Source organism: Brachycentrus maculatus, unplaced genomic scaffold, assembly GCF_059751285.1.
Source record: "Brachycentrus maculatus isolate JH-2025_06_01 unplaced genomic scaffold, ASM5975128v1 h1tg000863l, whole genome shotgun sequence".
In the NCBI taxonomy this organism is placed as follows: Eukaryota; Metazoa; Arthropoda; class Insecta; order Trichoptera; family Brachycentridae; genus Brachycentrus; species Brachycentrus maculatus.
In genome coordinates, this window is record NW_028281589.1 from 278,089 (window position 1) to 302,970 (window position 24,882).

Here is a 24,882-nt window from a genome sequence, read left to right on the forward strand (position 1 = left end):
TGGAAGTGACTGCTTTAGGAAGGGTCTTCTTTATCTCTAAACCCTAATCCGCACCCCAATGGTGCATAGGGTACTGCATCATATAATAATCATAAAAAACCCTTATACCGCACCCCAAATATTGCATAGGGCACTGCTTCATATGCAACGCGGTGTTATCTTGATCGTTTACACATGAAGGAAAGTTGATCAGCCCTCCGCTTTAGGTACCAGTCCAGGGTAATATTTCATAAATATTACAGTGAAGAAATCACTTATATTTATTTGACCCCCCCTGGGAATCGAACCCGGGACCTCCAGAACGGTAGCCGAGCGTGTTGACCATTACACTACGGAGGCGGACCGCATCATATAAACGTCGTTTATCTTGATCGTTAACACACGAAGGAAAGGTGATCAGCCCTCCGCTTTCCAGGTGCTAGCCCAGGGTAATATTGAATACAGATAAGAGTGAAAAATCACTTGCATTTATTTGACCCCCCTCCTGGGAATCGAACCCAGGAACTTCAAAACGGTAGCTAAGCGTGCTTACCATTATATTACGGAGGCGGATAAAAGAACGGTTCAAGATATCACTGCGTTTAAGAAGGGTTCTGACATAAAGTAACTAACTTCTCCGCAGGAAAAGGTGGAGAGAATTAGACCGCCTCTTCTGTTTTTGCAAACAATCTTCGCTTCTTCCACACGCATGCATCTCCTCATACAAACCCGCCGATTATTCCTCCTGACCTGACCACTTTTTAGTAATTAAAAAAAACTTGGTAATACCAAATCTACTGCTCCTATTTCCGACTACATTCGCCTCGTTTATATGTATTACCGTTCTTTCTTCAATCATTCGTTCCACATCGCTCACTCCGTTCAACAACGTCATATATCAAAAATCGTCAAGCTTTTTTCAGCTCTGCGTGTTTTCAGAATGCCCAGAAAATGTTCTATATCCCAGCAAAAGCGGCATATTTTTGACTTAATATTTACCCGCTACAGGGCAGAAAGTGTTGTTTTTGCATTCACTGTGTTATCAGCATTCACTCTTATTTTCTATATCATTATCAATCTTTCCATCCCTAGAAAACCTACTATAAAAACCCCACAAACAAAATAATACACGAAGGTGTATCTTTATATAATTCTTTATTATATCAGTTAAATCTTTGTAAAAAAAATATGTAAATGTTCGCAAAAGTTCAAAATCTTAAATCTTTTCAATGTTTTTCTTCATCTATGTTGAAAAGTCAAAATGTACTCATATTTATACTCGCTTGTCTTAAAGCGAGTATAAACGCGAGCCGCTCATGAATACTACACACAAGGAAAACAGTATCTACAATAAATCATATTATTTCATATTTTAATATACTTTGATTGATTTTTTATCAGAATCTCGTGATTTTTAGCGATATGTTGAACGCAGTGAATAAACTGTACAAATAACTAAATAAAAGATAATTCTTTAAAATGTGAAAAATATCCCGCGCCCTTTGTTTTTTTTTATATCCAGAATCGATTGAAGGTTATTTATTGTAACTGCAGACAGTTGGTAGAATTGAATTTTTAATTTTTGGGTAATATATTTAAAATTAAACAAGGTTATTGGATTGTGTTCTACTTTTATTTACATATATCGCTCACTCCTTTCAAGAACGTCATAAATCAAAAAACTTGATTTTTCAGAACGTTTTTAAAGTATAAAAATATAATTAATACAATGTATTCAAAAAAATATCAAGCCACTTATTGAACTTTTTTACAGTGCAATAGACCTTTTTAGGTAAAACCTGAAGGTTTTTTCTCCATTTGAAAAATATTTAGGATATTAAAAAAATAATTAAACAATACCTTTTCTTAAAAATGCAAAAACAACACTTTTGCCCTGTAGCTGGTAAATATTAAGTTAAAAATGTTCTCTTTTCCTGGGATATAATACATTTTATGGGCATTCCGAAAACATGCACAACTGAAAATTGTCGATTTTTGATTTATGACGTTCTTGAAAGGAGTGAGTGACATATGATAATACGTGACGCGTTGCGTTTTATTATGTGTTTGATAATGTCTTCATAAGATGAAACGAAACGCGTCACAATTTATCATATTTATGTAAATAAAAGTAGAATTCAATCCAATAACCTTTTTTCATTTTGGATTCATTACCCAAAAATTGAATAGTGGGTTTTGATTTAAAAATATATATATATATTCAAATACGAATCGACGTGCCCTACGTAAAGTGCTCTAACTCCATTTGTATTAATTTTGAGATATTTGGTGTATGTTATCAACTTACCGTTATCTAAAAATATAAACAACAAAAAAATACGTCTAGTTTTCAGAAGTGTAAGACGATATCTACATTGAATTTTTGAAATGAACTGAACTCATTAAACGCTAACTACTTAATTTTGATAAAGCATAAAGTTTTAAAATGATTTAATACATTATTTTATCGTGTTTTTGAATAAATAATACTAATTTATAATTTCAGATAAAACCGTTAATTAATAAAAAAGAATACGTTGAAAAAATCTTCTAAGCCCTCTCCTGTAAAGTATCAGATTTGCAGATAGAGTACTTTACGTAGGGGCTGTCGGAATGTTCCTGAGTGAACTCCAACACTGTTGCACCCAAGTCAAATGCGTTAAGTTAAATCAGCAGAAAAATATGAAAAATATCATTTCGACAATTATGGCGGCAAAAAGAAGCAGGAGAGCTATAAAAAGCAACCATTCCACACGCAGTTCATCATCAGAGAAGGTTCGTGGTGATTCAACCAATTTCGGGGTGTTTTTATGCACCATTTTCCTGAACACTCTTTGATCTTCTTCGTGATCGGCAAATTCATTACCGCAGCAACATAACATATCTATACCATCCACAAACGTGCTGATATCTTGGTCTGATATAGAGTCGAAATCAAATCTGATCTGAAATGAAACAATGTACCAGTTACAAGACGATTGTTTGCAATAATGTCAACTGGATCGAAACAATGTACCAGTTACAAGACGATTGTTTGCAATAATGTCAACTGGATCGAAACAATGTACCAGTTATAGGACGATTGTTTGCAATAATGTCAACTGGATCGAAACAATGTACCAGTTATAGGACGATTGTTTGCAATAATGTCAACTGGAATGAAACAATGTTATTATCCTTGGCTCTACCCGACCCAGTTTCTCCAGGGTATGCTTGGCTACAATAGTTTAGAGACTAGAAGGAATGTGTATTTGATAACGCATTTTTATTGATTGTTGCGCGGTATGATCGATAATCCTGAAATTATCCAGAGCATTGGTCTGTATGTTCCCGATAGTTACCTAAGACAGCGTCGGCATAGATTTTTTCACATTCCTATACACAGGACCAACCTGCCGATGGTTATGCCTGTAGGAAGAGCTACCGCTATGTTGAACAATATCACATTGGATATTGATCTGTTCCATGTGTCTGAAGGAGTTTTCCGAAGCGGGATTCTTCTACACCTTTAAGTCTTATTGCTTACTTTTAATATATATGCCTTGAATATTGTTTGTTATGTATATATATATATTTTTATTGAATAAATTGAATAAATTAAAATTGAAATTGATAATTAAATTGAATGTACCAGTTACAAGACGACTGTTTGCAATAATGTCAACTGGATCGAAACAATGTACCAGTTACAAGACGATTGTTTGCAATAATTTCAACTGGATCGAAACAATGTACCAGTTATAGGACGATTGTTTACAATAATGTCAACAGGATCGAAACAATGTACCAGTTACAAGACGATTGTTTGCAATAATGTCAACTGGATCGAAACAATGTACCAGTTATAGGACGATTGTTTGTAATAATGTCAACTGGAATGGAACAATGTTCCAGTTATATGACGATTGTTTACAATAATGTCAACTGGAATACAACAATTTACAAGTTATGACGATTGTTTACAAAAATGTCAACTGGAATGAAACAATTTACCAGTTATATGACGATTGTTTACAAAAATGTCAACTGGAATGAAACAATGTTCCAGTTGTAGGACGATTGTTTACAATAATGTCAACTGTAATAAAACAATGTACCAGTTATATGACAATTGTTTAAAATAATGTCAACTGTTTTTAGATGGGAAACGCATTTATTATTTACCTTGTTTATTGTGTACGTTTGTTTCTTCTAACTAATTCAATGTGTTTATATTTGAATCTGTGTTGGAAACAGGAGGGATAATTTAGTGTGGACCAATCAGGAACTTCTCAGCATTTGCTCATTGCTGGGAGGAAACCACATTGCACTCCTCAGGAGAAGGTGGACTGTTGACTGTCATCAGCAGACCTTCCGTTCCACTAGAAGAGGGTTCGGCATTTTGTGAATGTACCAATAAAGGGACGATTATTTTCAAATGTCTGCCACCATAGTGTAATGGTCAGTACGTTTGGATACCGTTCTAGAGGTCCCGGGATACAATATTTATTCAATATTACCCTAGACTGGTACCTGAAGCGGAGAACTCGATCACCCTTCCATCACGTGTTAACGATTAAAATAACACTGCGATTATATGATGCAGTGCCCTATGCACCATCGGGTGCGGATGAGGGTTTAAAGAAAAAGAAGAAGAACAAGCTTCTTTCATCTCACCAATAGATCGGCTGTCCAAGCTTAAAACACAGTAAGAGACATTTTTTTGTAGTACGTTTTTTTTGCATTTTTGGACTTAGTAGAATCTACTTAGTCCAAAAATGCAAAAAAAACCTACTACAAAAAATTCCCTTACTGTGTTTTGAGTTTGGATAGCCGAGCTGTCTGTAGTGAAATTATAGTGGTTTAAGCACTATGTTTCGAATTTGAACAATAAATATAATAGAAGTTCCATGAATTTAAGTAGTGTGGTTGTCAATCATGGGTGGAATTGTTGAATGTAACACGTATGTAAAGTGATCACATAAACCAGCCTATGACGGTCGCAAACCCTGTAAATGACCAGACTTCCATATTCTTCTTCATCTATGTTGTCAAAAATTAATACCTTATGAGTGGTGATAATAGTTTATTACCGTTTTCAAATCGTCAGTAAATGGTAACACTTTTGTTGCTAGGGTTGTCCAACATGTAGTATGGTTGTAAATTTTATCCATAATATGAACACCATCATTTTTTGACATTTTCAACACGAAGCCTGGTTTCGATACCTTTAATATAAATAAAATTAGAATCCGAAACACATTAACCATCGACAACCTAAAAAGAGTTTACTATGCTATCGTACACTCACTACTACAGTATGGCATTGTTGCATGGGGAGGCTCATACAGCAACACACTGAACTCAGTGAAAATATAAAGAAAACCATAATTAAGGTCATCTTGAAAAAAAAAATATTTCCAACAAAATTATTATTTAAAAAATTTCAAGTCCCAAATAAAGAGTCCATTTATAAAAAACCGCAGTTTTTCAAATACTTAAGGGTGACAACTATTTAAATTTAACAAAAAATTATCATCGAGATTCTACTCCAAAATGCAACACCAAGCAATTTCAGCAAAACTTCAAATATTTGGCAATCAAACATTTCAATAAACTCCCTAAAGAAATAAAAACAATAGATGATATAAAAATCCTTAAGAAAAAAATTAAAGCTCTATACATTTAAATCTTAAAAAAAACTATAATATCTTTTATTATATAACATTAAACCACGAGTGTAAGTCCCTCTCCAAGCACAAGAGCACAGACTCTTTTATGGAGAGGCACAGCGAATCGAAATATAAAAGTTCTCCATATGTATAAATGATTCAAATGTATTATGTTATAAATAAAAATGTAAATATATTAAATGAATAAAAAAAACCAATGTTTATAATCAGTCAGGTAAGAAAAAATGGTCAGAGTGGAAAAGGTTAAGAAACGTCCGAGACATACTATGTATGTTCCCTCCTTATAGTACTGTATGGTCCCGTGGTTAGGTTCGAATCCACTCTGCCACAATTTGACACCTATTTCTAATAATGGCTCACAGAACTAGTATGAAATTGAAATATTTGTGCAAATAATAAGAACACAAATATTTTTCTTTACTCTTTTCCTCTCTGACCATTTCTTCTCACAACTGATCAGCTAATCTGATCAAAAAAATGCGACGTTTTTCTACCATCAAAACAGATATATTGGTTCCTTAATTTTGGGACACTCTGTCTGGCAATTCGTATGACCATGTTTATTAAGGTTAACTGTATTTATCTGAAATATTTTTGGTAGAATATACTCGGGTGATGGAGAAATCAGTGATTAAAGTTATACCTGCGCCGGGCCAGACATTGTGGCCCACGGAGCTGCCTACTAGAATCATACGGGCCGGAATGTCTGGCATACAGAGAGGTAAGAGTTAAAAAAATCTATCCTTAGAATCCTAGCCATCTATCAAACCTCCTCCCTCAGTTTTTCCCTCTACCTCCATCCCTTAACTCTTCCCCTAAAAATTATGATCAAAAGTGCTCTCTACCTTCAACAAGGTTCAGAATCACAACATATTACATATTTTTTGACATCTCATCAAAGATGAAGAAGAATATGGAATAAGTCTGGGCATTTATGGGGCTGACGACCGTCATAGGCTGGTTTAAGCGATCGCTTTACACACGTGTAACACTCACCAATTACACCCAATATTGACAACCACACTACTCAAATTCTTGGAAGTTCTATATATAAGAACCAATTTAGAAACATTATTCTTGAATCACTTGAACTTCACTAAAGACGTCTATTGGTGGTAAAGAAGCTTTTTACTAAGCAGAAACTCTTATATTAGTATGTGAGGTCCAAATCCTGGATTTAAATCACACACATGAGAAACGCCAGAAAATACCATTTTCAATTGAATCATTATTATTTAACTTTTAATTTGACCAGATAATACGGATAATACAGAGATACGGTCGTCAGCCCCGTTAATGCCCAGACTTCCATATTCTTCTTCATCTTTGATGAGATGTCAAAAAATAATATGAAAATAACTCCTGTAATTGGAGATAATCCAGATTTTGCGAACAAGTATTTGGACACACTCAAAATGTTGTCACTACGTATTAATTGAACATAACAAATGTACCTTTATTGAAAATTCGTAAAAAATTGATTGATTTAGATGGATGGTATTGAAAGTTTCCATATCTAGTACAATGCTGCCAGGCGTGTCAATTTTGAGAAGAAATCCGTTTGAATCCGAGTGCAGAAGCGACCGCGAGGTTTCTTTCACAATCGTATAATTACCGATCTCGGCGGCAAACCATTCCAAGGTTCCGTTACAGAATTGTTCTGATACGAGAGTCTTTGTCCATTTGCAAGGAGCGTCCTCCTCTTTGCCCCTGGACGGAATCAAACCAAGCGCAAAAATAATGAAATACAAAACCGGCTTCATTTCACCACTATACCATAAAAAAAACTACTCAAAATCTGACATCTTACAAACGCAGTTTTCGACGACAAATTATATTTCGATTTTTAAAAATATATTTTACACGTATACATAAGTACTATCTACCATAGGTCCAAGTACGCAAGTACTAATAAACAAAGTATTTTACATATTTTTTACGAAAATACAACAAAAAAGTTTTGTTTCAATTAATCTGTCCGATACTGGATTCGCAAACTGCATCCCGATGGTCCGATCGCAAGACTGAGAGAAGAAAAAAAATGTATTTACAGAAATATCCGGATTGCTCAGTGCCAAGGGTGCCAAGAATCGTAGGGGCAAGTTTGTGCTTCGTGCCAACTTGAAATACCCCCGGATCCCTTATCTAAACGAACTAGAAACATTTCCAACTTGCGAGCCGGCGGCACTATCCGAAGGCGGTTCAGAATAACAAATACGTTTCGGGAAGAATGGAAAACCACTTTTTATAATTGGCAAATAAAACAAATTGAAGAATGGAGAAGAATGTTAAATGCAACCGTCTGGTTGTGGTCCCGTACTCTTGAGTCAGAGTTTCTCGGTTCGAAGGTATGATATATACTTGATATGAAAAATGTACCATTGAAAATGTTTAGAGACAGCTGCAAGAAGCACGCTGTCCGCCATGAGCAATGTATATTATTTCAGGATTAATTTAACGTTCAACAGACGGCAATGCGATTGCGGTAAAAATAGCTGTTTGAAAAAACGTCATAAGGTAAAAACAACTATGACAGGTATATATAATATTAATAATAAAATAAAAGTGTCGGGTTGTGGTCCCGTGGTTAGTGTAGCGGACTCTTAAGTCAGAGTTTTTCGGTTCGAATCCACTCTACCACAATTTGATACATATTTCTAATAATGAACCGCTTAGGCTCATAGACATAGTATGAAATTGAAATATTTGTGTAAATAATAAAACACAAGTATTTCTGTGTTTAAAAAAACAGGATACATGAAATTACAAAATATTTTTTTATTTTTAAGGTATACAAATTCAAATTTCTGGAGGTGCTAGATTCTCTCTGCCTACCCCAAGGGGAAACAGTGTTTTACTTAGTTATATAGTGCCTTACGCTTCCAGCGGGTGGTTGAAAAGAAAGTATAAAATGGGGAAGAAATCTCGTTTGCACAAAGCCACCCATCCCTTAGAAAGCGATTAATGTAAGGTTGGGGCATTGTTTTGAGGGGAGATACGCCAAAGTTGCAGAAAATAATAAAACAGTGGCAATAATCATATATCTTATGATTTATCGCCTCAAAGCAGCAAGGATTCCATGGAAAAACAACTGCGAACGCCATAAGAACAGGATTTTTCTACATTCGACAATCTGTTGGTGTCTTTCAATGCCTCTTGCTGTTTAAAATCGATCTCAGCACAGACGATGTGTATTATTTTTTGACATCTCAACATAGGTGAAGTAGAATATGTAAGTCATGGCGTTTTCAGGGCTTACGACCGTCATAGGCTGGTTTAAGCGATCGCTTTACACACGTATAACGTTCACCAATTCTATCCATGATTGACAACCACACTACTAAAATTCTTGGAAGTTCTTTATATATATGATCCAATTACGAAACATTGTACTTGAATCACTAGAACTTCACTAGAGACATCTATTGGTGAGATGAAAAGAAGCTTTTTATTGAGCAGAAACTCTTATATTATGTGAGGTCCGAATCCTGGAATATCATAATCCATATTTTTAATATAAGAGTTTCTGCTCAATAAAAAGCTTCTTTTCATCTCACCAAAAGATGTCTCTAGTGAAGTTCTAGTGATTCAATAACAACGTTTCTGAATTGGTTCATACATACTTATATAACTTCCAAGAATTTGAGAAGTGTGGTTGTCAATAATGGGTAGAATTGGTGAATGTTACACGTGTGTAAAGTGATCACAGCCTCTATTTGGTTCATATTGCTGATATTGAGTCCATGATTCAACTCAGTAACAACGCCTCGACTGGCCTGATCCCCGTCCAATTCTGCCCACACCTCTTTGACCTTCCATTTAGCCTTTTTGGTCATAATCACCCTGTATTATTCAAACTACTCGACTCGTTTATTATCCAAAACATTCCTTCACTACTACTTGAAATACAAATATCCGAGAATTATATTAAATGGATCGAATTAATCTTTGCAAACATAATATGAAAGTTACGGAAATGTTCCTTAAACTTCAATTATTTCGAGATTTTTCTTCGTCGGTGTTCGCCTCATTATACTCTGCATAATACAGCGAAAAAACGTCTAGAAATTTTCCCCGTGAAAACTTTGAGCGAACATTTTTTTATAGGGGATGGGGTGCAATAAACGGAATGAATCCAGCGAATAGCCACCCTTCTGGGTAACGAATTCAGTACAATAAAACCACTATTTAACGAACTTCGGATATAAATAATAATAATTAAACCCTTATCCGCACCCCAATGGTGTATAGGGCACTGTGTCTTATTAACGCAGTGTTATCTTGATCGCTTACACATGAAGGAAAGGTGATTAGCCCTCCGGTTCAGGTACCAGTCCATGGTAATATTGAATAAATATTACAGTGAAAAAATCACTTATATTTATTTTACCCCCCTTGGGAATCGAACCCGGGACCTCCAGAACGGTAGCCGAGCTTGCTGACCATTACACTACGAAGGAAAAATTCTATCAGATGTTAAAAAAAAAAAAAAACGTCCTGTTAAATTCAAGCATCGCCGCATTTAAACATTATTTTAGCGACCATGATAATCTCGTCATCCGTCTAGCACTAGATTTTGAGACAAAATACCTTCCTGCTCATAGACTGCACGTACTGGAGCAACAACAACACTGCCAAAAGTGAGGTTATCAGTGGTAAGATCACATCTCGACGATCTAATAATAACATTTATTGAATATTATTTTTTGACATCTCATCAAAGATGAAGAAGAATATGGAAGTCTGGGCATTTACGGGGCTTACGACCGTCATAGGCTGGTTTAAGTGATCACTTTACACACGTGTAACATTCACCAATTCTACCCATTATTGACAACCACACTACTCAAATTCTTGGAAGTTCTATATATATGAACCAATTTAGAAACCTTGTTCATGAATCACTAGAACTTCAATAGAGACATCTATTGGTGAGATGTAAAGAAGCTTTTTATTAAGCAGAAACTCTTATATTAGTATGTGAGATCCGAATCCTGGATTATAATCACACACATGAGAAACGCCAGAAAATACCATTTTCATTTTTATTATTTAGCTTATAATTTGACCAGATAATTTATTTACAACATTTTGAGTGTGTCCAAATACTTGTTCACAAAATCTGGATTATCTCCAATTACAGGAGTTATTTTCGTATTATTTTTTGACATCTCATCAAAGATGAAGAAGAATATGGAAGTCTGGGCATTTACGGGGCTTACGACCGTCATAGGGTGGTTTAAGTGATCACTTTACACACGTGTAACATTCACCAATTCTACCCATTATTGACATTTATTGAACATTCGACAGATAACGAATTTCAACTATCTTTTACGCATTTTCCTGATTTTAGAGAGTGGATTACACAAAAAACAGCGAACTTCAAAAGTGTGCACAAAACTAGATTCCTTTATCAATGCAGGATTACTGGAAGCAAGGGCGTCGATATCAAACAGCAAGGTCACTTTACGCGTCGGGAAGGTGACTACTTTAAAAAGGACCCAGACACTTTTCCTCCAAATAAAGTACATTTTGTTATATCGCTCACTCCTTTCAAGAACGTCATAAATCAAAAAACTTGATTTTTCAGGAGAACGTTTTTAAAGTTTAAAAAGAAATCACAATGTATTAAAAATAAACATCAAGCCACTTATTGATTTTTTTACTGTGCAACAGATCTTTTTAGGTAAAACCTGAAGGTTTTTTCTCCATTTGAAAAATATTTAGTATATTTAAAAAAAATCATTAAACAATACCTTTTCTTCAAAATGCAAAAACAACATTTTCTGCCCTGTAGCGGGTAAGTATTAAGTTTGAAATATGCCACTTTTGCTGGTATATAGTACATTTTCTGGGCATTCCGAAAACATGCACAACTCAAAATTCACCATTTTTGATTTATGACGTTCTTGAAAGGAGTGAGCGATATGACATCAGTCTCCGTATTAACATTTTAACCGCGTCAACTTTGTTCCTGAGAGACGCGGCGGTATTTCGCCGTTTTTAAAATGATTACTTTTATCATGTATTTAGTTAAGAAACGATTTATTTTCCTAAACGAAAACGTTCAATGGGATTCATTGTGCCTTTTTGGCACTCTATAATACACTTGTGTTACATTATTCTTAAAATACATCGTAATATAAACAAATAAGATCGTAACATAAATAAATCAAGGTCACTCTTACCCACTGGTGGTGCGCGTGTGTGTGTGCTATTTGTAAGCATGTATGTGTGTATTTGGCCCGTACAGACACGTTACAGAGTCGCATTTCATTTGCTAACTAACTAACTAACTAACCATCACGCCGCTTCCCCACAGGGGTAGGCAGAGAGAATAGACTGCCACACCACCGCCTGTCCTTTCAAACATTCTTCGCCTCCTCCACGTTCATGCATCTCCTCATACATACCCGCCGATTGTTACGACTCCTAACCTGACTGACCACTTTCAAGTATTTGGCATACCTGATCGTGCCATGTTTTTCTCGGTCCTCCTCTGCTTCTTTTCCCACTAACATTCGCCTCATAAATTTGTTTTACCGTTCTTTCCTCACTCATTCGTTCTACATGTCCAAACCATCTCAACACACCTTTCTTAATTTTATCGATAATGCTTATCTCAGCTTTGCATTCCTTCCTTGTTTCACTATTCGCACATCTATCATACATCGTTTTGTCGCACATTCTTCTGAGAGATCGCATTTCGACTGCATTCAGTCTACTTTCATCCTTCTTTTGCCAACTCTATGTTTTCACTTCCATACATTAGAGTTGGAACCAGGACTCCGTTGTGCACTGCCAGTTTAGCTGCCGTTGTGAACTGCCAGTTTAGTATTTCATTTGCACCCACTTTAATTGAACAAGCCGGTATTTTAGTTTTCAAGCACAACACACATCGATGTAAGACAATGAAGATACCAGGAAAAGAACAAAAGTAAAGGATATCATGTATCGCGTGGCAAAACTCAAATGGCAATGGGCAGGACATATTGCAAGACAAGATGAACCCAAGAATTTCACGATGGAGACCTTGAAAGAACAAAAGTGGTGTCGGAAGACCCCAAAAGGGATGGTCCGACGACATAGTCGCTGTGGGGGGTATGAACTAGCAACCGACTAAAGGAAATGGAAAGAAGGGGAAGAGGTCTATATTCAGCAGTGGAGGTCAGAGGGCTAAAAAAGTTGGACAACAATGACGTGTCAGAGATTCGTCAATATCCAATTCAAACCCCGCCCACTCCTTTCATCCTACGAGTATATAAGCTGGTTCATTAATACGTTTAACCTTATTGCATGCTTAACCTCAGCTCGTAACGCATGTCTGTGGTATTTTCACTCATGAATTACATGAAATTATAGTAACTTTAAACATAAAGAGTAAATCCACTCACAAGTAGGCATAGGCTATGAAACTTTTAAAGTTGAAGCCTGAGTAGGGACATGATAAACGGTGTTGTATAAGCCGTAGCTAGATTTCAGAGTCACTTGGACGTTAGGTAATTCAAAATGGTGAAAACTTTACTGCATGATGGTCTTCGGGTCGACCAAAAATCGCATGTGTTAAACATTTTGTGTAGTTTTAAGTGTGTGAATGGTGCTATGGTGGTGAAGGATGGTATTGTTTGCACGCTGTAGTAGTGATTGTCCTGACGAAGAGACGGGTACGTCTCGAAACCGGTACACATTAAAATCTCGGTGAGTGGTTATATAATAATATTATTAACACATTTGTGAACAAATAAGTAATAATGACGTTTTTGCGACTCACCCAATTTGAGTTCTTCCTTGCCTCTGTACCACACCAGCTTGGCAGCTGGTTTGGCGCTTTGAGCTCTGCATTCCAGGGTCAAGTCCTGATTTTCTTGAATCTCTATCTTGGAATTTGGAGAATATCCTACGATGTCCACGGACGTTGGAGCGGCTGAAACAGAAGACAAAAATAATGAGTAATCGATTGACGAATGTCAACGAAATACATATATGTATATGAAGAAAAAAAAACGCAAATGACATAAAATGATCCTCCATTTCATTAATTACATTATATATATGGAGAAGACGTTAGTAGCAGCGGTGATCTCTATGGTGAGACTCTTAAACAAATCAACAAGGCTGTCTCAGAAACTCAGTGTGGAGGAACAAACACATGATAATGGAAAGTAAAATGAAGACATACAAAACATATGTTCGACCAATAGCCACTTATGGGATTGAGGCAAGAGCAGATACCTCTAGAACAAAATCTCGACTTCTTCTCGATTCTTTGAGATGAAAACTCTCCGATCTATAACCGGAAACACGTTGCGAGACCGCATAGAAACACTGATATCCGGAACATGTGTAAGTCGGAAGATGTCGTGAGGTGGGGACGACAACAGACAACGACGCAGACAGACCTCCAAAAAGGTGGAGAGATAGCACAGACAGATCCTGAGGATCTATTAAGAGCATATATATATATATATATATATATATATATATATATATATATATATATATATATATATATATATATATATATATATATATATATATATATATATATATATATATATATATATATATATATATATATATATATATATATATATATATATATATATATATATATATATATAATATATATATATATATATATATATATATATATATATATATATATATATATATATATATATATATATATATATATATATATATATATATATATATATATATATATATATATATATATATATATATATATATATATATATATATATAAAATAATCCAGCAAGGCACGGAAGTTTGACACTCGAAATCAAGCAGCTTAGAGGTAAAATTCAATTGGAGGTTCTTTCCAGCGTTGCCTCATTTGCTTATTACTTTAATTTACTAACATTTGCAATATTGAGTGTAAGTCGGTACTGAAGGATTAATTGGAAGCCTTCCTTGATCCCGCTTAATCCCGTTTTGTTCGGGACGCCATTCCGTTCCCGTTCGACGTAATCCGGGAATCGTATGCCGCCGGCTTATGGGATTCTGTTCTGGAAATTAATATTTGCACTCAAATAAACTTGGCGACTTCTCTTCCGCGGCTGGTAATTGAGCTGAAGGGTGTAAAACGAAGCCGTATGAGGGATGATTTCCTCATTTGACGAAATTATTGGATTTTAGTTTCGTACTGACATTTCTTGGTGGAATTGCATTATAAATATATTAATAATTATTGTATTCACAATATTATTTAATATAGTTAATATATATTATATAACAAGTGTTTCGATGCATTTCGCAACAATTAAAACACCTTTTGATATTTTTTATTCAAGTTACTTGGTAAATACCACTATTTCTTAAAATCTATTGCGACACTTGCTTCAATACATTCCGAAACATTTAAAACGTTTTTTTTTTTAAATATTTTTAATTTAAGTTTTACTTGGTGAAAACTACTTATTCATAAAACCTATCGTGACACGTGTTTCGATGCATTCCGCAACATTTAAAACGCTTTTTTTAAGCTTAAGCAAGCTTTTTTCCGCTGCACCGGTGTCGGGCTCGCTTCGCAAATAATGTGCTATGCTATGGCTGTGTGCCCATATAAAATTTTCACCGCAAAGTTCCAACTAATTGCCGAGTACTTTTTCCTCGGTTTGCACGGACTGCTAATTGTATTCAAAGCGGCGAGAAAAAATATATATACAAGGGGGGAGGAATGGTGTAGCTAAAACCAACCCTCGCACGCTGGAACATCCCCCATAGAACTTGGCCAAAAGTCACACTTTCAGGTTTTTTTAAACAAATGTTTGAGTATTATTTTTTGACACAGATGAAGAAGAATATGGAAGTCTGGGCATTTACGGGGCTGACGACCATCATAGGCTGGTTTAAGTGATAAAATAATATGAAAATAACTCCTGTAATTACACAGATTTTGTGAACAAGTATTTGGAAACACTCAAAATGTTGTAAATATTAATCATTGTTACATGTCTTACCATATCAAGTTAATGCCGAAACAATAAATAAAATATGTTTTAGTTTATGACTGATGATAAGTAAACTTGGATCGAATGCAGAGCGGACATTGCAGTAACAAAAAACGCGCTAATAGTGTCGGAAATGAAGACGCTAAGAAGCATATCAGGCAAGTCTACGAGATGGTTGCCATAATTGTATTTAAAATCAAATTTATAGCATAATAACAATAATGGTCGAACGTAATTGCCATAATTCTTTCACTCCTTTCAACAACGTCATACATAAAAAAAACGTCAAATTTCAGTTGTGCATGTTTTCGGTATGCCCAGAAAATGTACTATATCCCAGCAAAAGCGGCATATTTTTAAAATAATATTTATCCGCTACAGGGCAGAAAGTCTTGTTTTGCATTTTGAAAAAAAGGTATTGTTAAATTATTTTTTTAAATATACTAAATATTTTTCAAATTGAGAAAAAACATTCAGGTTTTACTTAAAAAGATCTGTTGCACAGTAAAAAGTTCAATAAGTGGCTTGATATATATTTTTAATAGATTTTATTACATTTTTAAATTTTAAAAACGATCTCTTGAAAAATCTAGTTTTTTTTATATCTTCTTTGGTCTCAATCCTGCGGATTGGTCTGTAGCAACAGATGACATCTCTTTCGCCATTCTCGCCTATTTTCGGAAGTCCTCTTCAGCTCTTCATACGTCAAGCAGCCCATGTCTTCGTATAAGTCGCTTAGGTATTAATATTTTTTATATATGACGTTGTTAAAAGGAGTGAGCGAATTGCACCACATTTTATACCAAATACAAAGCATAATGACAGATTTTAATGAAAAAATACCCCACAGTGCGAAGAAAAAAAATACATAAACATCGGAATAAGGGGTGGAGTCAAAACCAGGGTTGGACTCGGTAATGATATTCATAAGAAGTAGAACTTTGTGGAAATTAAAATTACTCGATGCAGCCGAGCTTTTACCAAGCCGAGAGATACTTTTGGTCGGGCGCTTATTAAAGACTATTATTAAAATCAAAACTTATTCCGCGAAGGATATTTCCACCAGCGCCGATGTAGAATTATGAGAAAATGCTATCTTTATGGAAATTCAGAAAAATCGTGAAAAAACCAGTGAAAAACTCGCTTTTTACTGGGTAAATTACAAGATAATTTTTCTAAAGTTAAATAACTGAGTAACCATCGCACGTCTTCTCTGCAGGAGTAGGCAGAGAATAAAGAGCGCCACATCAGTCTGTCTTTGCATACATTTGTTCATGGAAAAATGAGTAAAAAAGTGAATATTTTACTCGAAAAAAAACGAGTAAAATATTCGCCTTTTACTGTGAAAATTACAAGAGATTTTTTTTCAAGCTAAATTACTGACTAACCACCGCGATTATTCCCCGTAGGGATAGGCAGATAGTACAAAGTGCCACATCAGTCAATCTTTGCAAACAATCCTTACCTCTTCCACATTCTTGCATCTCATCTTTATCAAGGACTATTATAAACATCAATATATATATATATATATATATATATATATAAATATAAATATATATATATATATATATATATATATATATATATATATATATATATATATATATATATATATATATATATATATATATATATATATATATATATATATATATATATATATATATATATATATATATATACATATATATACAGTGGGTGGCCAAATTATTAGGGACACTTGTACTTTTTTGTTATTTTCAAGTATAAATGAATTTTTTGGTCAAATGAATAAGTTATAATTATTTTTTCTTATGTATTTTTGTTGCTGGTATCATAATTATTGTTTTGAAGATGTATCAATACTGTGAAATATCAAAAAAGTAAGTTTTTTTTTCATTTGAATGTTGATTAGTGAAAAATGATATTGGTGTAAGCTCAGTTAATATTTTTTAAAACCATTTTTGTGTAAGTTTTTTGAGTTCAAGACCATAAAAACGTTAGTGTTATTTAGTAATTTACTAGTTTTGCTAATTCAATAAGTTAATTTCAATTAATTTTTAAATAAAATTTTATTTAGTTTGAACTGAACCATAATATTCTCAATTTAAGAATGGGCAAGTCTTCAAACATATCTCCGAGAAAATGTAGGGAAGTTATAACCTTATTACTTCATTCCACATATTTCCAGAGAGAAATAGCAGCACTTACAGATGTTCCGAAGTCAGGAGTCCATCGGATATAAAGAAAAATTGATAAAAACCTGCGTCTAGAATCAGTCCGCGTCGGAAAAAAAGGCAGAAAAAGCATCACAACTCCGCGTGGTGCCCATAAAATCAGGGACATCTATTTCCAAAATCGTAAATAGTCTGTTGATTGACTAATTATTGTTGATTTCTGTTGATAAACGATAAAGGAATCAACGTATCCAAAAGGACAGTTCAGAGACGGTTGGTTGAGGTAAATCTAATGGGTCGACGTCCAACCAAAAAACTACGCCTGACTGAGGCATGAAGAAAAAACGACTCCTATGGGCCAAAGAACACCGGAATGTGACTGTTTCGGACTGGAATCGAATATTTATGACTTGTATTTGTATAATAAATTAAGAAGATGAAAAATATATGTATTTTTGCAATTATGGTAATACATTACAGGTCTGCTTCTTGGACGAGTCAACATTAAAAATTTTGGTGGGAAAAACTTCATTTGTACGACGTGGCTCAGGAGAAAAATTCCACCCAGACTGCCTTGTGGAGAGGGTTAAAAACATCCTGTTAGCATAATGTTGTGGTCCGTGATCTCATTTAAGGGTATGGGATGCCTCTTTATCATGGAAGGGACCATGAGGCAAGACCAGTACCAGCGAGTACTGAAAAGTCGACTCCAGCCGAAGCTCAAGAATGGTTCCCTGGCGATGAAGAGTATGTGTTAATGCATGACTTGGTATCGTGTCATAAAACCAGGAGTGATATCACATTCCTGGCTGAAAAAAACCTCTGTGTTTTGCCTTACCCGGGGAATTAGCTGGATATGAACCCCATTGAAAACCTTTGGGAACTAACGAAACGTGAGATTGCTAAAGAAGTCATCACCACCAAGCGGCAAATGATAGAAACTCTTATCAGAGTATGGCATAATAACCCTTGTCTCTGGCACAATGCAAAAATCTGCATTAAAAAGTAAGCCCTGACGTTTGGAGGTTGTAATCGCAGCAAACGGTGTCATTACTAAAAATTAAGATTTTTTTGAAATTGTTGAATAATCACTTTTTATGATAAAAATAAATTGGTATTATTAAATCCATGATAATATATTTTCTTAATTCTAAATAAAGCACCTAAATCAATAAAAACATATTCAAAAAACCAAATTATTTGCTCATTAAATTCATTTAATAATGAAAATTACAGGAAATTCGAAGTGTCCCTAATAATATGGCCACCCACTGTATATATATATATATATATATATATATATATATATATATATATATATATATATATATATATATATATATATATATATATATATATATATATATATATATATATATATATATATATATATATATATATATATATATATATATATATATATATATATATATATATATATATATATATATATATATATATATATATATATATATATATATATATATATATATATATATATATATATATATATATATATATATATATATATATATATATATATATATATATATATATATATATATATATATATATATATATATATATATATATATATATATATATATATATATATATATATATATATATATATATATATATATATATATATATATATATATATATATATATATATATATATATATATATATATATATATATATATATATATATATATATATATATATATATATATATATATATATATATATATATATATATATTATATATATATATATATATATATATATATATATATATATATATATATATATAAATATATATATATATATATATATATATATATATATATATATATATATATAATATATATATATATATATATATATATATATATATATATATAAATATATAGCGACGATTGTGTGTGAAGACAGATTGATGTGGCGTTCTATTCTCTCTGCCTACCCCTGCGGAGAAGGGGCCTGATGGTTAGTTAGTCAAACTATTTAAAATGAATGAATACGATAATTCTAAAAGTTATATTCCTTCTTCTTTTTTACACGAATTTAATTAACGTTTGTATCAAAGCTCTCTTAAGTTTAGGCTAATTTTGAAGATAGCGTTCGGCTGTGCTACATTTTACAATCGGGAATAAACGCGGCACAGGGACTCGGGAATACGCATCCTGAAGACTTAACCGAATTCGGTTAATCCTGTAGGATTTGCTGATTTGAATAAACGAAATGCTAATAAAGTTGTTTTAATATTGAAGCTTTTAAACAAAGCTCATCTCGGATTAACGTTTCAAAGAATTACGTCGAGAGTTATTCAAATTATGGAATTATTTACGAAATAAGGGCACTAGCGTTACGACTTTGATGTTGAACTTTTGAAATACAAGGTAAATAACATAAAAATACAATTTAAAACACGGTAAAACCTCGATATAACGGACCTCTATTTGACGAACTTCTGATATAACGAAAGAACCTGTCAAATGAAAAAAAAATAATTAAAAATGTCCTATTAAACCTAGATAACTGGTTTTGCAACATTTTGAGTGTGTCCAAAAACTTATTCACAAAATCTGGATTATCTCCAATAACAGGAGTTATTTTCATATTATATTTTGACATTTCATCAAAGATGAAGAAGAATATGAAAGTCTAGGCATTTACGGGGCTGACGACTGGTTTAAAAGATCACATTACAAAGTGATTCACCAATTCTACCCATTATTGACAACCACACTACTCAAATTCTTGGAAGTTCTATATATATGAACTAATTTTGAAACATTGCTCTTGAATCACTAGAACTTCACTAGATACATCTATTGGTGAGATGAAAAGAGCAGAAACTCTTATATTAGTATGTGAGGTCCGAATCCTGGATTATAATTACACACATGAGAAACGCCAGAAAATATCATTTTAATTTTTATTATTTAAGCTTATAATTTGACCAGATAATTTATTTACACCATTTTGAGTGTGTCCAAATACTTGTTCACAAAATCTGGATTATCTCCAATTACAGGAGTTATTTTCATATTATTTAAATAATAAGAAAATAACTCCTGTAATTGGAGATAATCCCGATTTTGTGAACAAGTATTTGGACACACTTAAAATGTTGTAAAGAGTTATTTAATTTCACAAGTTTGTTTTTGCTCTCCTGTTAAATTTGGTCTGAGACAGATATACCCCTTTGCCTTGACACTACCGAATTATTTATTTAATCAATTAGTGCTTTCTACCACGTCCAAGCATCTTCAGACTTGTGTACAAAGTGTACCAAGAAGCAAAAACAGAAAATAACAATCCAGTCAAAAAACTCAATTTCAAGGGATCGTTTAATGTTTTCTTTAAACTATGGCATAAAAACTAAGCCATCTTAAGAGACTGGTAATAAGCAAACACAGGTCCTGTGAGAGACTGTAGGAGGGGGAAATGAGGGCCAAGGGAACATAGCCATATTACCACAGGATAGTAGCTATAAAGACAGCTTCACAAAGGACGAACTGTGAGAGGAGAACTAAGATAATAGTGATACCAGATCAGATGAAAGTAATGAATGATGAATAAACAAATATATTATGGAAAAATAATAAAGTTATGGCAAATTTGTAACCCTTACTTTTTCGGTTACTCGTTTGGCATTGGTAGTCGTTCTTAAATTGTTGGGTAATATATTCAATACATATATATATATATATATATATATATATATATATATATATATATATATATATATATATATATATATATATATATATATATATATATATATATATATATATATATATATATATATATATATATATATATATATATATATATATATATATATATATATATATATATATATATATATATATATATATATATTTATATAAATATATATATATAAATATATGTATATATATATATATATATATATATATATATATATATATATATATATATATATATATATATATATATATATATATATATATATATATATATATATATATATATATATATATATATATATATATATATATATATATGTATATAGTAATACATGTTTGCAATAATTTTTTTGAATTACCTAACGTCCTAGTGACTCTGAAATCTAGCTGCGGCTTATGCAACACCGATTATCACGACACAGGGTTCAATTTTTTAAGTTTATTAGCCTATGCCTACTCATGAGTGGATTTACTCTTTCCATTTAAAGTTACTATAATTTCATGTAATTCATGAGTGAAAACTCTAGGCAAAATCACTTCAAATCAAAAAAATATTTAAAAAAAAAAATGTAGTATGAGCCCTCGGCACGGGAAATTCAAGTAATGACACAATATTTATGTATTAATTTCAAATCAAACACAGATTACTTGAGTCCAACAAGGCGAAACCTTTGTCACAATACAATTTTATGTATTTTTGTTAATAAAATACAACTTATATTATTTATTGATTCGGCATTAACTTTGTGGAATGATGTGATTATTTTAATTAAATTTAACACTTGAAGAATCCACTGAATTGAGTTTTATTTTGATATTATTCAATTCAGTGGATTATTCAAGTGGTTAATTTAATTAAAATAAAATACATCTTAGTAGACTCCAAAAATCTTTGTTTGATTTAAAATGAATACAAAAATTAAATGGAGTTCTACAAATTAATCGCCAAATCAATAAATAAAATGACACAATATCATAAATTTGATGACAAAAACACAGATAAATAAATATTAGAAGAATAAAATAGATCACCCATTACAAACAAGATTTCGTTTTTTTTAGGACGCATTGTATTATTTCGGAGCCTGAACCTTTTGTATAAAGACAATGAGACAGGTTGAATTAGATGGTGATTGCTGTGGGTTTCTCTACTCCAGATTGCCACAATTTGATGACTAATAAATGACAGGCTTGAATCTGAGAACAAGGTTGCCAAAAAAATACTGAAATTAATTCTAAACCTTTTTTACGTACATCACAATGACTAAATATAATATGAAGAGCAAATTGACATTCAGGAATAGAATATTCGTTCATTCCAACCCTTATCCGCACCCAAATGGTGCATAGGGCACTGCATCATATAAAAGCAGTGTTATCTTGATCGTTTACACATGAAGGAAAGGTGATCAGCCCTCCGTTTCCGATACCAGTCCAAGGTAATATTGAATAAATATAAGAGTGAAAAAAATCACTTATATTTATTTGACCCCCCTGGAAATCGAACCCGGGACCTCCAATACGGTAGCCGAGCGTAATGACCACTACTGAGGAATAGAATAACGTATTAAATAATAATACAAATGTTACAAATGCTACATGCAGGATTTTAAAATAAATGATAGAAATAATAAATAAATGCTACATTGAGGAGTTTTACAGAGTGTGTGGAAGTTTTTGGTTAGTGGAGTGGTGGGGTTTATTTTAATATTTTTAATGTTTTAGAATTAAAATAAACCCCGATGATGACAAGGTTCTTGTCGAAACCGGTAGGTTAAATTGTATTAATAAAAAGAGTGGTTTTAACAAAGTTATTTCATTTTATAAAGTTGTATAAAATGTGCCACAAAGTATCTGTGGAAAACATTCAAGAAAAAATTTAAATTTTGTATAATTTATATTTGAAGCACCAACTTTGTGATTTTCCATTTTATAATTAAAATGTAACTTTGTTTTAAAATCACTATAAATATTTAATTATAATTTAATTATAATATCTACCGGTTTCGAAGCGAACCGCTTCTTTATCAAGACTGATTAATACTAAAACACTATCTACTAAACAATATTCATAATATTTTGACGGTTAGGGAAAGAAGCTTGGGTAGATCTCAAGTGGCTTTATTTTTATTTATTTGGTGGAATTTTGTAATTGGAATTGTACAAGTACTTATTTTGTTAAACTTGTTTATGTGAATGAATCGATGCGACTATTCTGTAAAATTCTCAAAAAAAATTGATAAAATGTCCCCGACGAGTTGGCAACCCTGCATTAGTTCATAGCCGTCCACCCGTGACGGGAGTCGACCAGAAGACAATCGGAGGAAGTGACACTCGACACCACCACTAAGCCAGCGCAGACACAAACGGAGGAAGCAGTGTTTGTTGTCCATCGCGCCCCACTGAGCGATGATTCACGGACCTTGGATCGCTACTAAACGCTTCTTGGCGCAATGGCCGTGTAGGCCAGGAAAGGTGTTGGATTTATAGGAGCCATTAGCGGATGAGTTACTTCTATGTGTATCGTAAATATGGTTCAATGTAGCGGACAATGGTTTCGGCTATCTTTGAAATAATACCAGGGTATTTTCATAGGGGCCGTGGCGTAGTTGGGTAGACGATCGACTGCGAAACTGGCGTCGCGGGTACGATTCTTACTAATTGCAAAATTAATACAAGAAAGATTTATTATAATTAAACACTTGAATATACAACTTTAATGAGTTTTATTTTCATATTATTTTTTGACATCTCATCAAAGATGAAGAAGAATATGGAAGTCTGGGCATCTACGGGGCTTACGACCGTCATAGGCTGGTTTGAGTGATCACTTTACACACGTGTAACATTCACCAATTCTACCCATTATTGACAACCACACTACTCAAATTCTTGGAAGTTCTATATATATGAACCAATTTAGAAACCTTGTTCATGAATCACTAGAACTTCACTAGAGACATCTATTGGTGAGATGTAAAGAAGCTTTTTATTAAGCAGAAACTCTTTATTTTATTTTCATTTACGACTAGTTTCGAAAACGACAAATGTTTTCATCTTCTGGTAAAAATTAAAACTTTTTGTTTTAATTTGTACCAGAAGATGAAAACATCTGTCGTTTTCGAAACTAGTCGTAAATAGAAATAAAACTCATTAAATTGGTATATTCAAGTGTTTAATTTTAATAAAATAATCATGTCATTCCACAAAGCTAATGCCGAATCAATAAATAATATAATACAAGAAAGATTTATTTTAATTGGTCTGGGTGTTTATGATGTATTTTTTACATTTACTTAATTTATATTAATAATCAATTGAATTAAATTAACAGTCCTATTTTCGATATTTTTCC

At 32.8% G+C, this 24,882-nt stretch overlaps 1 protein-coding gene and 1 long non-coding RNA gene across 2 annotated transcripts in view; both read right to left on the reverse strand.

The window, feature by feature from the left end:
- Positions 1 to 24,882, reverse strand: part of LOC148299993 (nephrin-like) — a 212,650-nt gene that overhangs the window by 118,706 nt on the left and 69,062 nt on the right. The window contains exon 4 of the mRNA XM_088275413.1: positions 13,426 to 13,578. Within this exon, the coding sequence (XP_088131539.1) occupies positions 13,426 to 13,578 (153 nt within the window). The remainder of the gene's footprint in view (positions 1 to 13,425; positions 13,579 to 24,882) is intronic.
- LOC148299995 (uncharacterized) lies at positions 2,348 to 7,464 on the reverse strand. Its single transcript, XR_015839008.1, has 3 exons — positions 7,106 to 7,464; positions 5,052 to 5,186; positions 2,348 to 2,924 (listed from the first exon to the last, which is right to left on the reverse strand). It is a non-coding gene; the product is annotated as an uncharacterized LOC148299995 (long non-coding RNA).